Here is a 17,723-nt window from a genome sequence, read left to right on the forward strand (position 1 = left end):
TGAGAAAAGAAGGAACTGACTGCATCCAGCTCCTATTTAACCAACTCCTTCCCACAAAACCAACCCAGATAAAATTCAAGCAGTGTGTGAAAAGCTTTCCACATTTTTCAAAATATCGGCACGGCCCAGATCTTCTACCAGCTACTGTGAGCTAAGGTGAAACAAATAAACCAGAAGTGGTACAATAAGAATTCCTTGCCAAGACGCATTAACTTCACATGATCATAAAACCCTCAAAAAATGCAAGGAAGAAGGATGTTATTGCTACAGTAGAAGATCCCTAGTTAAATACAGACACATATTCCTGTGTTCTTATAGTAACCTCTCAGTTTCTGCAGCTTCCTTTTGTTGGCATAGTTTTTGATGATTGTGGTGGTGGGTCATAGTCAGATACTGTTTGTTCCAGCCATTGCCAGAAGAAATACGAAGGGTTGAGTTTGACTGCAGAGTGTGTCATCCCAGACAGGGCAAGGCCAGCTTCTGCATATAGAGCACGTAGTCAGATAGTTGTTTGTATTCTCAACCGGTTTTGTTTACCTTTCAGTTTCTTTGTGACACAGACAGCTTTGAATCCTTTGTCATTGTGCATGTAGCAAGCTGCAACATGGAAGTATTAAATATTCCCTCAAGGTAAATGGAAACATAATGCTGATCTTTCAAAAGAGAGAACTGTTAAACTCTCCTTTTTTGTACCTTTGTATTACCCTCTGGTATGTAACCACTCCCCAGTAATCGACGCTGAGAATTAAGGCTGAGAATGGTCATAACACCACTAAAAGTGGCTGGAAAGGTCGTTAGAAATATCATATGGTACAGCTCCTTGCACCAGCCACTTACAGTTCCTTAGCAGATTTCATTAAATAATTTTCATTGAAATAAAATCCATGATCATTTATTTGAATCTGTAGTTTCTCTTCCAGAGATTCATCCATTTATCTCTAAGAAACTTTGTCTTCATTGTTTAACTCATCACTGAGGTTTCTTCACTATTTTTGTATTTTCATGAGAAGCTCTTCCTACAAAGCCACAGCTACTCTTTCTTTCTTCTAGGTACCAACTTTTCTCACTTTCACCTCTGTTTCTGACTTTTGCCAACAAAAGTGCTCTTCAGTTCTTGAAGACTTTCACCTCAGCTCTAGGCTGCTATCAGCTACAACCAAAAATTCCTCATGGTTTGTTTTTTTTTTTTGGCCACAAAGCAGAGCGTGTGACAGGTTTTTTCTGTCCTCACAAGGAGAAGGAGAGAGCATGGACACACATTAAGGCTCTGTGGGGAGTGGGTTCAAAGACCACATAGCTGTTCTGATAACAGCAAGACCAACTTTACGGACACGGGACATGCACTTTCAGGACAGATGCTGATGCAAGACGGACCTGTCTCCTCCTGGACGCAGTCTCATTACTCTGAACCACGATGAGCTGTCAGAAATGCACTATTCAGAAGTGTTGTAATGCAAATAATACAGACTGCACTGAGGTATGCATTCTTGTTTTGCATCAGATAACAAGTTCTTACTAGCTATTGTAAATCATGAGGTTTTGCAGCTAACTTTTACTCCACAATTTGGATTCATCTCACAGTATTTGTGTACATCCTTATCAATTAGCTGGCGGGGGAAATTCTTGGGGGATAAGCCACAGAACTGGAATTGCATCCTTTTTGATAACTTTCATTTGGAACTGAATTACTGTTTTATATTAATCCTTTTTTCCTCCTCATTCTCAAACTGAAGTAGCTTAACTAATCTCCTTGCAAATTATTTATTTTTTCAGTGGCCATTGCAAGGGGTGGGGGGGACAACCCCACACACCGACACTCTCCATCTCATCCTCATACTATGCAGACTGATAAAGGAAAGAAAAACGCATGTATGGCATACGTCTTACTTGCTCAACAATGAGTTATGATGCAGACAGTAACTAGGGAGGTTGTACAGTTTCCATAGTGACCGACTCATTGAAATGATCTATTTCTGGAATTCCATCAGAGATCACCAGTGTGGTTAGAATGGAAGTGTTCTGCGGTCAGGGTTGGCCATCAGCTAAGCAGTGAGCAATGGAAGAATTCATTTCTCCAGGAATATATTTGGGAAAATTAAGCCACCTTGCAAATGGCCGGAAGATACCAAAATGTGCTTTGATTTACATTTTAATCCAATTTTTATTGGTAAGTATTACTGAGTCTGCCAAACTGTGCTTTAAATGATTATGAACATGTCATGCTAATTCTATGACCATCCATAAAAGTACTTGTCACCCTTACGTTATGATGGAAAGCATTAACCCATGCATTATTGCAGGATTGCTGACAATACCAGAATAACATATTCTAAGCAAAAGTTTAGATTTCTGAAGAGCAATCGCTGAATCTTGCTCCAAGGTATCTATAAGGCACCATGCCGTATATGGCCTACACTCCAACAATCCACCTGAATGTACCTAATAATGTTTCCCAAAGGCATTACTTGGTCAAATTACAAAAGGCAGTGCATTTACTACATCTTTGTGACATTTTAATTAGGGACCCCATTTCTGCCAGCCCCAGCCATTTCACTACTTGCAGTGCCAGAGCTTATGGGAATTAGATTCTACAGGAACTCTCAAAACATCCACTCTTTTCCGCCACATAGAAATACTACATGTGCTCACTCTCAGTTTTAATTCTTACTGATCTTCATTGCTACAGAAGTCTCTAGGAGAGCAGCCTAGAAGATGGATAATGAAACTGAGTGCAAAATACTCACTGAAATTAATTTTCACTTTTGTTAAAATCTGTACTTTGCTCAATTTCCGTTTTGTTTTTTTTTTTTTTTTTGTAAAATCAGAAAAACATATCACAAACTAAACAGGTGCTAACTGTTGATATCTGTAAAACATTTGGGACACTGACAATGTAACTAATGTGCCTTCTACTATCATTTCTGTGATTCAGCTCTCAGTGCCCAGTTCACCTACAAATACCCTAAGTTCCCAATGAGTCCAGTGCTGTTTCTTTCCATCTTTGCACTACCTTCAGCCTAAGCTTTCGGATGCAGCTTTGTTTTGCATTGTTCTGAGACAACACTGCTCTTTCAGCAAAGTACTCACTTCAAATCTTTATGATTTCGAATCACGGGTAGAGCCAATGCACAAGAACATCATTCCTTCCTTATGTATCACCTCTCTAGGCAGCATGCTGAGTATCTTCTCATTTCAGCATGTTGTATGCCAGAAACGCCTCTTATGGTTCAACTGCTTTTAGTGTAGGAAGAAGCAGCTTTGCTCAAAAGGCAAGACACATTGCCTCGCTATGGTAGGAGAGTTATTAATAGTAACAATGACCAAATTCTGGAACTGTGCCACCTTTTTAATTTAGCAGTACATTTCGGTAGGAAGATACCTATGGAGATACCCATTTGCTTAAACAAAATCCACTCTTAATAGACTTTCTGATTCAGGATTGCAGTTGTTTCCCCTTGATTACAATGAAGCTCCATGAAACAAATAGGGAATACATACTGGAAGTAAATGCAACTGCTTTTATTTTTAAAATTGGATTGACCTAACCCCATGTTCACCACTTCCTACATATATCATTTTGATTAGGGTGTCAGTTCAGTGACACACTTTCTTAAAATTTTTATTCAATCCTAACTAATCAAAAAGACAGCTGTACTGAAATAAAGCAAGCTAATAATATATGTCTATGTTAGGATTTTATACAGAGGCTATGATCTTAACATATATTAACAATATTAACAAATTTGAGGAAAGCTGTAAAGGTACTTACCAATTAGATACTAGGTTATATATTTAATGCACAATAAACCAAATGTTTGTTATAAATTACGTGCCCCTGGAAAACTCTTCAGCGAAGAACATAAAGGAAGGAAGGGGAAAGGAAGTTGAGGAAAACCCCTGAACTCCCAACATTGTATGACTGCAGACAAAAATCTCCTCTCTCATTAGCTCACCTTTGGCTAGTGATCTCTGTCCTGTTGCATCTGGCACAGCTAGACAATGTGTATCCGGACCTAAAAAAGAGTTTTGGGATCCACCACTGGGTTTGGAAAGCTGGACCTCCTGGCTTTCTGCCGCTTCTCCACAGTCTACTTCTGGCGGCTCATCAGAGTGAATCTGTACACAGAAAGTTAAAGGCTGATCACCTTCTTCTGTCGCAAAGCTGTTAACTAGGTCAAGCCACGACTGCCTCTCGGAATAAACCACTTTGGACGTCAAGGAAGACGACGACTCTTGGGAGTTGAAAGTGCTTTCAGAAGAGGAGAGAGAACAAGATGCTTCACTGGACAGAGTCGAGGTGAAAGAAGACTTCTGCTGATCCTGCTTTCCAGAAACAAATGGGGAGCAGGGGGAAGAAAAAAGAAAAAATATTTCCAAGTTGTTCCTGTTCCTAGGCTTTACACATTATATATATGCAGCTGAAATCTTAACTGACCAAAAATTCATGTAATCTGACTAATTATTGATCCAAACAAGCTTTAGGTATGGCAGCCAATCTCCTACAGAGCTGTAACTTCAGAAGCTAAGCCACAAGGAGGCCAGAGGTAAAACAGATAAAAACCTGACAATTCCTAGAAACAAAAGATCGAGAAAAAATATTGTGTTGAATGTAGCCTTCCATGCTAGGTCTCACACTCACATTCACTCTTTACTTTGTCTTCACTTTATTGGTCTAATAAAGAGTGCAGAAGAGAAACTCTGAATTAGCCATTGAACATGAAGTTGTCTTGAAGCACTCCATAAATCCACTAATGTCATAACTATGGACAGAAATGGGCCCAAGCACTGAAGTACCTTGGCATTCTCAGCACACAAAGCCATTTTACCTGGTCCATTCAAGGGACTAACCATTCACCAAGGCAGGAAGGCTGATGGGTAATATGACAGCAAGTTAATGGCAGAAAGAAAAAACAGACAGCCAGGGGGCAGAAGGCAAGAAAAGAGCAATGGTACAAGATTTGTGCTGCTCGTTCACCTGTTAAGATTCGTCCTTCAGCACATGAATCTGGAAAGGGAGCCAAGCTTCACTAGAAACACATCAGAAAACATTAAGACATCCTAGGACCCTCCATACTGTACTTGTCACCCTGCTTCAACAAGAGCACATACAGCCAGAGAGGTCTCAGAGACATCTGTCATCATTAAGGAGCTAGGAGTTGAATGAAAGAGGGTATGATAGATGCACAATTCCATGTAAAGAAGAGTTGAGAGAAAGAACAGAGTTTTGAAAAGTATTTAGCTTCCCAGACTAGCAAATAGATGCCTAAGTCTTTGTCTACTGTAGGCATTTACATTGACTGAGTTGTACTGTTATCTGGTCACCAAAAGCAACTCACACAAGAAGAACTAACACTAGTCTGCTTCTTAGCCACCAAACACCACTGAAAAGATGAGCCAAGAGAGTCAAATATAGAAGTAATACATACACAAACACACAAGTATACATACGAATACCCAGAAGAGGATTAATTGACAGTAATAAATAAAGTAATGGAAGACAAGGGGAGACAAATCCTTATGACGAAGCTCTTAGCAGAAAATATCAGAAATTGTGACGAGATCATCATGATATGAAAGCCAGATTTCTTGTATCTGCTACTGCAGAAATTTACTCCTCCTGCAAATCATCTGCTACTGGTCAATGCCAGAATCAGAATACAAGACTTGATGGACCACAATTCTGGCAAGTTTATGTTCTCAATACATATGTAGAATAGATCTGTGTAAGGATTAAAACAGATTATAACTAAACGGAAAGTACTGAAAATTACTGAGAAGGTGTTGCTAGGGAAACCCAGACAAGCTGCAAACACAATAAAGGCACCAGCCTGGAATACTTATTAATAACTAGAAATAAGATGTATTCACATAAACCAAACCAAGAATGACTTTTTTTGGATTAGGATAAATAAAATTCTGCAATTCAGTGTTGCTGTAATGTATATTACTTCCTTTTTACATTACAAAAAGTAAAGTAGATTTGCCTTCCTGTGCTTCTGATCTAGCTGTATCATGTAGCTACTAATCAATTCAGAAGATGAGGAGGACCGATACCAGATTGTGGGTCACCATTTGTTTGTAGCACTTCCTTCACTTTTGTAAATTTTCAAAGCCATTCCTCCAAGACAGTCCCAAACACTGCGGGACCAGACTTAATTTACATTCCTATTACGAGAAGTACAACATTGTGTTTCAGGTGCATTTTTGTTTTTAAAAACGAAACCTTCACAAATGCACCCTAAAGCAAAGGACAAGGAGATGCTGTCATAAACTACACATATGAGTGATAAAAACGCTCTTGAGAACAGAGGTGACCTGAAGCATTTAATCTAAGAGTTCCTATTGCAAAGACAAACTGTTGAAGCATTTGTACAGCCAAGCAGAACAACTGAGCAGTAAAAGCTCTTGCTCACATGGTGTGGATGGTCTGATTTCAATTGTTCAAGGACAGAAAAGGAAGATGTTAGATCTCACCTCTATTTTTCTGGCATTTGTCCATGCAAAAGAAAGTGCCATTGATATTAAAACTGTGCCTCACTGAGTGGAATATATTTTTGTTTTCACTTTCATTGTGTGTTAAATAAAAAAATGTGGGTGAGAATAAAGATGGCTGCCAGAATGTGTTTCTCTTTCTCTACATATGTGTTTTGGTTTTTTTTTCCTTTGGTATGACAAATGTTTACCTAACTTACTCAAGTGGTTCCTTTGGAAATTTTGCAATCATCCATGTAATAATAAATCTCCATTTAGGGATATTTTAAAAAGCAGATGCTTGAGCCAGCAGATCACAAGGATTCCACTGGAGATCAATGAGTCTCTAGGCATTATTTAGAGAAAAATTATCACCATGAAACACCTCAACTGCTCTTTTGGGACTGCTGCAATCTATTGTCTCAACATAGCTGCTGGTTCTTGAACTGTAAATCCATTCACATGTGGAGAAATTAATGGAGATGGTCAGTTTAACTTTTGTCCTACAGATGTTAAAATTTACTTGTTCCTCTCTTGTTTTTTTCTTCCAGAGTACCCAAAAGCATGCATAAACACAGAAAGCTCATGATCACTACTTTTTTCCTTTTCAAGTTTCAAAATGGTCTGGGTCAGCAGAGAACAGAACAGCAAGTGAAAACTTTGTGCTAGAAGTACAGCAAAATGTTTGCTGCTCTGACATGTAACAGAGCTTGCACCTGGTTGGCTATTACTTTCCAGACTATTCGTTTTCAGTCTGGAGTTGATCTCAGGAAGTTTGGAGACCTTTCTGCTTAAGACAGCATTGGTTTAATTTTCCAAAACGTCCATAGCTCCTAATTCCTATTTTGCAAAATCCCTTTGGCACTCAGAAGGAAGAAGGGCAACTTTAAAAAAAGATAAAAATAATAAAAAGAAATTAACCCCAGACAACGCCTGTGGCATTCTTGATGCTGGGCTGGGTTTCCAGGATGAGTGTCTCTTCCAGTAGCAATATCTGAAAAGATTCAAGCAGGCCTTCCAAAAGTGTCATCATATGTTTGGAACCTCACAGCTTGGTTCAAGAACTCTGCAGTGAATGAACAGGCAGCAAGCAATGTTTAACCAGCCTTCCCTGAGACAACCAAGAGCTCCACTCCTAGAATTGACTTCCCAGTGAAAGCTGTGCTTTCCCAATCCTTCCAGCGGTTTTCTTGCTCCAGTACTTGTCTGGAAGGGGGAGGGGCATTAAATTGGGTATTTAAAAGACAACTGACTTGCAGTCAAACACAGCTCCATTGGTACCTAACTACTCCCTACCCACCACATGAGCAAGCTGAGCATAAAGCAGACACGTGACAGCTGGAGCCACTTCTGGGGTGAAAAGATGACATCTTTGCTCAGGAGGCACTCGCCTTTGTCCATGGGGGAAGGGCTTTTAAGCTGGGGATGAGAAGAAGGGAAATTGGCTGAGAGAGGTAGAGGCTGGAATGAAGATAACGTTTAAGGGAAAGGCTGAGGAAGCAGGACCCCTTGGCACATGCACCGTCGCCTGCCTCCCACACATCCCCTGCTAAAAGGTGGAGGCCAGCACTCAAGAAGAGCATACGGGAAGGAGGCAACTGGAGATCGCCTCTGCAGGAACAGACTGACAAGCAGCAGGAAGCCAGAAAAACAGAAAACTAAAAAACAGCACCTGTTTAAAACCCATCATCTGGAAAAATGCAGGCATTCACTCAGAGGTGAGCAGACGGAAAAGACATCTACAGCCTCTTAAAGGCAAGCCACTGAGGTATAAAATTCAAGACGCTTCATTATCGGCCCTCGGCCCAGAATAACTCTTGGAGACATATTGCCAAGGTTCCTATTTTCTCCAATATTTACAGCCACTCAGCCACATTAAACTTCCAGTTAATACAGGCAATAAAGAATCATGTTTTACACAGCAGTGAACACCACGCACCCCCCAAGTGCCAGGTGGATTGTTTTACAGTGATTAACATTACACAACTGTTTCAGGAGAGGAAGTGAAGACTGACTTATCTGACTGAAACAGAAGGGGGCAAGTGGGTGACAGTGTGACATACACTCCCAGCTTTATGCAACCTAATTAAAGACTGCCAGACAGGCAACCCTGTGCATGACATCTCCTTTTATTATTGCCTGTGACTGCACAAGCTTTTCCAGCTCATCTATATTTTTCAAATTTGTTCCTGCTTCACTGCCTCTGTGCCCACCCCAGCTACTGGATGTCATTTCAGCGTACCATACAGGAACCTGTACCACACCAATGAGGCAGCAGATGCTTCCCTTCCATGAGATGCAATGAGATGATTTAGTACTAAGTATATTACTGCATCTGCATACCCCTCGATGTTGACTTTCAGCTGAGGAAGGGAAAGACTTGAACTCAGGATTCCTTATTTCAGCTGCATTACCATCCCAAATCAAATTACTCATTTCTAAACACAGAATTAAGTAAACCTCATATCTTAAAGCACATGTAAGGGGAGATGAGATCACTGGGAAAAGCAACAATATAGAAACAAGATTAATAGGGTGATGAGTGTCTAATAATTAGGCAAGTCAATTTGATTAGACAAATGAGGGTGCATAGTGCTTATTCTAATTTATGAAATGAAGCAAGGCAGGAAGAAATATTCTGGACAAACACTCTACAGCAAGAGAAAAAGAATATAGATTTTGGGAGGACGCTTATTTTCTTTTTTTATAGTCTATTTTTCAGAGGTAGAGGAAAAGAACCGATTTTATCACCATAAGAAGAGGCGTCTTTCCCTTCACTTCTCTTCACTGCCACAAAAGCAGCTTCAAATTCAGCAGTCTTTAGAACAGCTCACTCAAATAAATAAATACAAATCTGTTGGATGATGCTACCAGAGTCACAAAAAGAAAGAAGATTTGGGACTGATTAAAAAAAAAAAAAAAAAGTATGAAAAACTAGGTTATGGCAGTGTGTTAAAAACCTTGTAAAGAAAAGACATGGCATGCATATGAGATAGAGTGACACTTTCGTTTCTCGAGCGAGATAAATATACCTCCATCTGAGGGAGCTGCTCTTTGCGGTGTGAGGCTCCCAGCAGTACAGGCTGCAATAACTGTGCGCTCTGCCATGGGGCAGGGGCAGTCAGTGTATCCTCATTTCACAGGCATGCAGGGTGAACATTTCCAGCTGCTGTTTTAGGTTATTCCTCAAAGGTCCACCACCTCAAGAAAGTTTTGTTCCAATTGGCTAGCAACTAGACACAAGCTAATTATTGTAACACTTACCGAAGGAGGAGGTGGTGGTTGGACTGTGTAGGGGGGAGGTGGTGTGTCTGTTATTTCTGGATCATCATGTTCACTTTCGCTGTAGCATTCTGAGGCAGACATGGAAAATGAGCAAAAACAAAGTGTTAGACCAACACTCGCTTATTCTTTGCAGCACTGTGGTAACCAAAGATCACCAAGTAGGATGTTCTGGGCTGAGGACCACACTGTAACAAGTCAGTGTCTCCTACAGTGAAAATTAACCCACTTGTGGCAATGCTACACTACTTCATGGCAACCTTTTTTCTTTTTTTTAGGTCAAAAAATTTGCTAATTTGCTACGGCAGGAAACACTAGGTGGCACTGCTCTAGACAGCTTCACATATAGGTTTGGTATGGGTTTTTTTTTCTTCCTTTGCAGCCTTTAAAAGAAAGGCTGCCTCATTTGTGGTGTAAGTTAGGGAAACCCATTGCAAGTAGTAGATGCTGTCCCTTAATCTCTGTAACCAGTAAGTTTTCCTGGAGCTAGCAACAGGCATTGGTGTTTTGGCTGCAATTTGGGAGAAAATGGATTGCTCGCACAGTGCTTTGGAAACCATAGAGTAGCCTCATGAAAGTCTTCTGTCACCACATGGTAACTCACATAGGCACGCCATGCAGCATGGCAGTTCATGTGCAGAGCTAGTACTAAAAGTAAGCACAGTACTCTAGGACTATACACCCCACTCATCTTTTTTTTTTTTTTTTTAATAAAAAGCAAGCTGATAGAGTCTTAGTATCTCTTGACATGTGGCAGAGAGACAGTCATGTTGTTATTTCTTTCAACCACCTGTGAAGCAGGTGAACACATTTTCTTAGATGCTTTCTAAAAGTTAATTAAATGAAGTGTTAATCATTGATAAAATGAGACACAGAAAAGGGGAGGCAGTAAGTTGCTGGCTCCTATTCCCAGGACCTGCCTGTAACCACTGGGCCAGATCACTTCCCTCTGCTAAATCTCCTGGCACGCATCAGCCTTTCACATCCAGCCTTTATAGGAGCAAGCGCTTGTGTTCTGCCCTGCACCATGTGTAAAGGGTGACAGCGCTCACACCCCCACGACTGAGCTGCGGATATGAAAGTTTGCAAAGACATAGTTGGAGCTTAATGACGGCAACATGAGTGAGTGCCGAGTGTCACGAGACCAGAGGCTGCCCCTGTGGCCGGCACTCTGCACTGCCTCCCCCTCCGCCAGCTGCATGCAGCAGCTTGTGCTGCCCAAGAGCAGCTGGGTCTCTCCAGTGGAAGCAACCCTCCAGCTCCCTTCCCAAGCAGGCAAGAGTTGTTTATGTTCTGGGAGTACTTTTTAAGAGCTGGACTTCATGGGTTCACCCCCCTAGAAAGCAGTGTGCTAGCACGGTCTCCGGAAAATCACCTGTGATTATCTCATCTTTTCACTAAACTAATGCCTGCACTTTCTTTTGAGGTCATGTCATTTGGGGGTTTTAATAAGCACAGTGTGAGGGCAACAAAGTTTTAAGAGAGAAGAATTTTATACATGAGAGAGGTTTCCAAGATGTTAACAAAGTGAAACTTAAAGAGATCATTGCTTTTTCTCCCCATACTGTTTGCAGAACTATAGGGTTTTTTAATAGCATAGCTGCTATTCTGTTTACTGGAAATATGTGCTGGCACATCTTAGCTTAAAGGACTGAGACTGGCTGCAATAAGGCCTATATCAAATTCTAAGGCTCTATTAATGTCTTCTTGAATAAGTCTTAGTAAAGAGCTTATTGTTTCTACAGGTCCCCTTTTAGGCACACAGAACTGAAAAAGAATCAACAGCTGTTTCTGATACTCTAAATAGGCAAATGGGGTTGGGGGGATGTTAAAATGCATAGAAAGTACATGAATACACAAGAACTGCCATAACAAAAGCCAAGACCCTCCTGAAGAGTTATGGTGTGTGATACAGAGGGGAGAACCAGGTCAGCAGGAACAGAGGTGACTGTGGGTAATGACAGTGTTTTTCTGAAAGATAGCGATGCCTCTGCGAGGGCGCATCCACCCAGGTGTGTTGGTGGGGTGCTGAACCCATGCTCAAAGCAGCTGCTGAAGCACCTGTGACAAAACACGTGTGGAAAGATGAGGAGGTGTTTGAGGTGCCTTTTTCTGAAGAGGAAACGGGCCACGAGCTTCAAAAGCTGAAGAAATCTTGGCTACGTTATGTTTATTGCAGAGTAATTAGATAACCTGCTGCAGAGGTTATCGAGTGGACTATTGTATATCTTTCTGTCATTATTTTAATTAAGATTAGTGGGCTGACTCATTTTGAGTTGTTTTATAATTCTCCACTCAGTCAACACAACCAATACTACATGTTTTGAGGCTTTAAAAAAAATTAATTAGTTTTCATGTATAGAATTTTGACTATCCTCATCTTCCATCAAACTCTTCCTTTGTGAAAACATGGACATGTTTGGACACTCCCATGCAGTTCTTGGTACACAACCTAATACTCAATATAGCCCTTTATCCTAATTATCTCAGACTGTTTTGATACAAAATTGGGTTCAAAGAGGACACAGGCATTTTGGAAGAATTTGGGGGTATGAAAATTAACAAGTTTCCTGACAAGAAATAAAGAGGAACCATGAACTGAAAACAAAGAAATTGATGAGACCTGCTGAATCTCCAGAAATCAGTGGTATCTATGTTTACCAGCCCCAAAGCTGCTTTTAATGGCAGAGTATAAATGGAGCTAGAGTATAAACAGAACCAGATCAGACTAATCAATAATGGCATTACATGTCCAAAGCCTGAATATAAACCACAAACTTATGCTAGGAAACAGCAGAAGGGATGCAGAGAGGAGCATTTCAGTGCTTAGACAAAATGGCTGCATCATCTAAGTGTTCATACTACTACAAATACCAGTTTCTTCTTCATAATGCCAGCTCCTTCACAATCTGAGCATTCTAAAAAAGGCACTGGGTACCAGGACTCTAAAAATGGAGGGTCAAAAGCCCAGAAGTAGATACATATTCCTCAGGTCAGAGTCCATCCCTGGTTTGCTAACATAATACTACCTGCAGCACTTCTCATTCTAAACCAGCTCCCATCACACGTGTCCTCACCAGCAGCTTTTGAAGCACTCTGACAGGTGACTTGCTTTGTCCTCTACCCAGATTTGTGATTCAAGTGCAGGTATCCCCCCACCAAAAAGTTCTGTTAGGTCAGTGTGCAAATTAAAACAATAAATAAATTGCTAAGGAGCTTTTAAAATTACTCATTCCACAATGAACTCTTGGGCTTGGAAATTGTAGGCTTCAGTACACCACTACCACCCCCACACCCCGGACATTGCTGTTGTCGAAACACCCAGAAACAGAGGAGACAGTAGGGACAGGTCTACATTACGCAAGATGTTCCGAAACTAGTGAGCTCCCGGGCCATAGCACAACTCCTGTAATACACCTTACCAACTCAAAACCCAGAGTAGCACAGCTGTTTCTCTTCCAACTTGGTAGGCTTAGCAAGCCAGCAAACTGCCAGAAAGTAGTTACACACCTCTCACAAGATCACTGAGTGTCTCCCAGTGGCACTGTTTCTCACCATTGTTTCTTTTTCTGTGATTACTCTGTGCTGTGTCAGTGTGGTTTCTCTGAGCAAAGTCAGTAGACAGACCCAAGTTGACAATTTAAAAGAAAGAAAAGAGCTGACAAAAATTTGGCCAAGCAAAAACTGTGAAGAACATGATGTAGTTACACACTGAAACCACCGTTAGGAGCATACCTTCCTCATTCTTCCCGTTGGGTGCCTGAGGGTCTACAGCCATGCCCAGCTTACTTAGCCACCTGTGTTTGAAACAGAGGAAAGATAGAGTTAGGGATACTTGCATGCTGTTAGGACAGAGTTTTGCCCCTTTTAGATGTGTTTGGCGTTACTCTATCTATTTTCATTAACCTTAAGACTAAATGTCAAAGTTTCCTTCTATTTCTTAGAGCATTCTCTAGTAAGGCACCAGTTACCTAAATACTAATACTCCCCATGGTGAGCAAGACTAGTTGCCTGGGACATCTTTCCCTGATCCTGAAAAAAGCACTACTGATGACCAAGGAGTTGTATTTGTGGAAGCTAAAGGAAAAGTATGTGTGCTATAACACAATGTCAGTGGCTTAGTCCTGCTGTTGAGGTGTCATCTTTCACCTCAGATGAAGCAAAAGGCACAGGAGCCATAGAAGATGATGTCAGCTGCCCTGGTCAAAGCTATTGTAACACAGTCTAAGAATCTAAGCCATTTAAAACTAGACTTTCTGACCATTTATACTGCTTCCTTTAACTCCCCATGTACTTGTGTTTTTCGTAAGTCTCACTTCCTGTGTTGGTTTAAGCTATTAACACACTTTTTTACATTTCTCTTCCTAGGTGGCTGCATTTTTCTAGTGCTAGAAACAATCCCTGGATATATTTTTTGTATATTGTGTTGGCCTGTAGGTCATTCAGATCTATCCAGGTTTTAAGAAACTAACAACTAAAAAAGCTCAAGCCTAAATAGGGAATGTATGAAGGGCAGGAATTAAGATTCATAACTCTGAAAAAACATTGTGTCTGATCTTGATTCTACCAAAGCAATAGGAAATTTGCTAGTAAGATCAGTGTCAAAGTAACTGGATTTTTAGACTGCAGTATGAACAATAGAGCCACATATCAATTCAAGAAAACAAAGTGTCATTTCTGTAAGAGTGGATTATTGACTTTCTTCTAACAGCTAATCATAACAGAATTATTTTTTAAATAAAAAAATCTAAACAAAACAAAAGGTTTGCCAAAAAATACAGGACTTCATTAACCACAAGGTCAGGCAGATCACTAGTAACCATGTGCAACAGGCCAGGTAAATGCATGCAGCTAGCCAGCATGCATTTACTTTTCATGTGTGCATGACAATGGCAAATACATGCTAAATTAGTGAAGCAAATGACCTTATTAATAAATCCACTGTTGATTTAATAGATACGTATGCATGAAGAGTTACAAAAGGTCATGATCTGTCAAGCATTTATGCACTCCAGTAACGCGACACATGCGAATGCCCCAGTGAGTTCAGTGGAACCACTCATATGCATATGTATTTGCGGGACTGGAGCCAAGAGAACAGATGTCTTTTAGTCTGTTTTGACATATGCGTGAGTATGCATGTACTTTATGTATTAAATGTGTGTATTTTATACTTTGCCAAGGAAAATATCATCAGTTACAACAGTGAGGAATTAGTATTAGTGCAGTATAGTGCAAGCTGCTCTAACACTAGGCTACCTAGCTTTAAGCAAAACAAAATTTACTTGAGAAGTGGAGTTTGAAGAAAATCATTCTGGGGGCATAAAAGGTGGGACACCTGCAGAGATTTCACTCACTCACTCACTCACTCACTCACTCACTCACTCACTCACTCGCATGAGACTAAACATTTCACAAGTGCCATTAAGACACCAAGAATTTCTAGCTGGGCTCCAAACTGGCTACTAGGACTCACTAACGTCCTCCATTAGCTCTGTTTTTCCTTTTCCTTCTCTTCTCTCTCAACGAGACTTACTCTCTCTACAGAAATATTCCTGTCCAGCAGTCCCTTATTCTCAGTCATCCTCAGCCCATCTGCCTCAAGAACTTCTCATTCCTTTCAGGAGCTCCAGTAGGAAACGCAGCAATACATAAGCGATGGTTATCTCCCCACCAGTATGCTCTGTGTTGCTATAGAGTACGGATTTATGAATATATATATGTACATACACTACTGTAGTATCACACGTTTCTGTATCTATTGCCCTTTTGGAAGGTCACACACGTTCTCTCAACCTCTATCCTTTTCTGTTGTGGTAAATATGTATGAGCTCTCCTGTTTGTGGAGGGAAAGAACACTCAATGCCCTATGAAGAATCTCACAAAAGTCACCAGCAGAGCCATGATTAAAATCCTGACCTCACTATCATAGGACCTCTCTTCCCATTTAAATTGTACTGCTTTGTATCTGGTATTTGGCCATTTAATGCAATAGCATTGTGAACAGACTGCAATCTGAAGTAAAAAAGACAAAGAAGATATGAGATTTATCTAAATCAGCCAAAACTGGATCAATAGCAAGTAATATCTATTTCTGATAGCTCAGTGGATTCTAAAATGGCAGTTTCATATCCATTTTTAGTTCTTTCATTAAAAACTGCATGAATGAATTATTGTTCTTACAGACATTTGTGGAAGGAAAATTTCTGATCTGTCATGAGGATCATTTAATTGCAACATAGTTTGGCAGTGAACTAAATGGTTACTTTCATTAAAGAAACAGCCCTTTCTATCCCTTTAACCCTCCTTGTTAACTGACATGCTACTCTGAAAGCAGACAATATTATGTTCTAGTCCTAGATCACTTCGGGGACAAAAACCTATTAAGCTTTTCCCTCTCTTTCCTTTCTTCCCTCACTTCTCCCAAGGTGATGAACTTGTTATCAAATCCTTGTACCTCTCTAACAGAGATTTATACCAGCAAATGCCAGGAAGATTAATATCAAAATCAGGCTAATAATGCGATTCTGATTTCAACTGTCATTAGTGAAGAAATAGTATTTCCTTCTATAAAATGACACGAAAACAAAACAGACTCAGTAATTCACCAAATAACTTTATCAACAACCACTTGACAGTGAGAGAATGAACTTTCAAAGGTTATTCTCAGGCGTGAGACAGGATGAAACATGGCCAGTTGCTCCTACTTACGTGTTCATTTCCAGAACATTTTCTGCCGCAAAATAAAATGTCTTGATCTGTGGGTGGCTGATCTTAATAGCACTTCAAGAAAAGAAAAATAGAAGAAACATGAAGAAAACTAGTTTACATAAGAAAAGAAAAAAATAGGTGAATGAACTATTTCAAATATTTATTCACTCCACTATATTAAGCCAGATCAGCTTATCCATCCATATAGCTCTTTCCTTAAAACTCTAGTCTATTTTTAGCTCATCTCCTAGGCCACACATTATTCAGAGTGTATAAACTACAGGAACTAAAAAGGAAGGAATGAAGAATAAAACAAAGACCTTCATTATGCCATTACATAATTCAGTTGTGTGCCCACATCTGGAATACTGTGTGCAGCTTTGCTTCCCCCAGCTCAGAAAAGCATAGTAAACATGGAAAAGGTTCAGAGAAAGTACCAGGGGTGACCCAAGGTATGGAACAGCTTCCATGAGTTATTACTGAGGCTAAGACCCCACAGCATGGGAAACTGATGGCTGAGAGAAGGGAGATACAATACAGTAAAATCACAAGCCGCACACAACGGGTGAATAGAGACTGACTCTTCACTGTCTTTTCCAAGACAAGTTTTAGGAGGCACCAAAGAGGCAACTAGGCAGCAGATTTGAAACAAACAAAACGGAGGTAGTCCCTTGACATGCCAATAGTTAACCTGTTGGTCTCAGCCTCAGACTATGCTTTAGTTGAATAGCCATCAGTAAGACCTTTCAGAGGGTTTTTTTTTCCTAAAACATAGTCTCCAATCCCGAGACTGTGTGGCTTCCCTCTTTTGTTCCTTGTTAGGTGACTGACTCTGTCCCGTGGAAGCACACACTATTTGACTGGGCCCCAGCAGCCCCGGTCACTCCTCCCAGTTCTAACTTACTCCATCCCAAGTAAGTGATAAGCAAGTGTTTTCCTCCCAGTCACTGACAGCCAAGAGCTGCAGAAGTGAAGGGGAACATTTTCTCATAGCCCTGTACTATGTGACTCAACCTGTCCTCTGAGAAAACAAAATGGAGCTCCCATATTCAAAACAGCTGTCCCCTTTATTTGGAGGAGTCAAGCCCACAGTTAGTCGCAAGAACACCTACAGCTAATGTCAGCGTGAGACCCAAACAGAATGAAGGCTTTCTCTAGAGGGACAGAACAAAAACAATGTTGAGCTTTATAACTTTGAACAGCAGCAACATCCCTTCAAACTTTTGAAGTCTACTCAGAAGCAGCTGGAAGTCAATGCT

The 17,723-nt window shown here is 40.5% G+C and overlaps 1 protein-coding gene across 10 annotated transcripts in view; it reads right to left on the reverse strand.

The window, feature by feature from the left end:
* The window catches only part of IPCEF1 (interaction protein for cytohesin exchange factors 1), an 85,285-nt gene that overhangs the window by 12,960 nt on the left and 54,602 nt on the right, over positions 1–17,723 (reverse strand). For 8 of the 10 annotated variants that reach the window (XM_087774163.1, XM_087774166.1, XM_087774161.1 and 5 more), the window contains 4 exons: positions 16,465–16,536; positions 13,489–13,550; positions 9,736–9,824; positions 3,954–4,323 (listed from right to left, as the gene is read on the reverse strand). In XM_087774163.1, the coding sequence (XP_087630289.1) occupies positions 3,954–4,323; positions 9,736–9,824; positions 13,489–13,550; positions 16,465–16,536 (593 nt within the window). The remainder of the gene's footprint in view (positions 1–3,953; positions 4,324–9,735; positions 9,825–13,488; positions 13,551–16,464; positions 16,537–17,723) is intronic. The other 2 variants (XM_087774170.1, XM_087774164.1) reach the window with 2 other exon arrangements.

This window comes from Nipponia nippon, unplaced genomic scaffold (genome assembly GCF_047370975.1).
Source record: "Nipponia nippon isolate SJK-2023a ecotype South Korea unplaced genomic scaffold, ASM4737097v1 scaffold_4, whole genome shotgun sequence".
Classification (NCBI taxonomy): Eukaryota; Metazoa; Chordata; class Aves; order Pelecaniformes; family Threskiornithidae; genus Nipponia; species Nipponia nippon.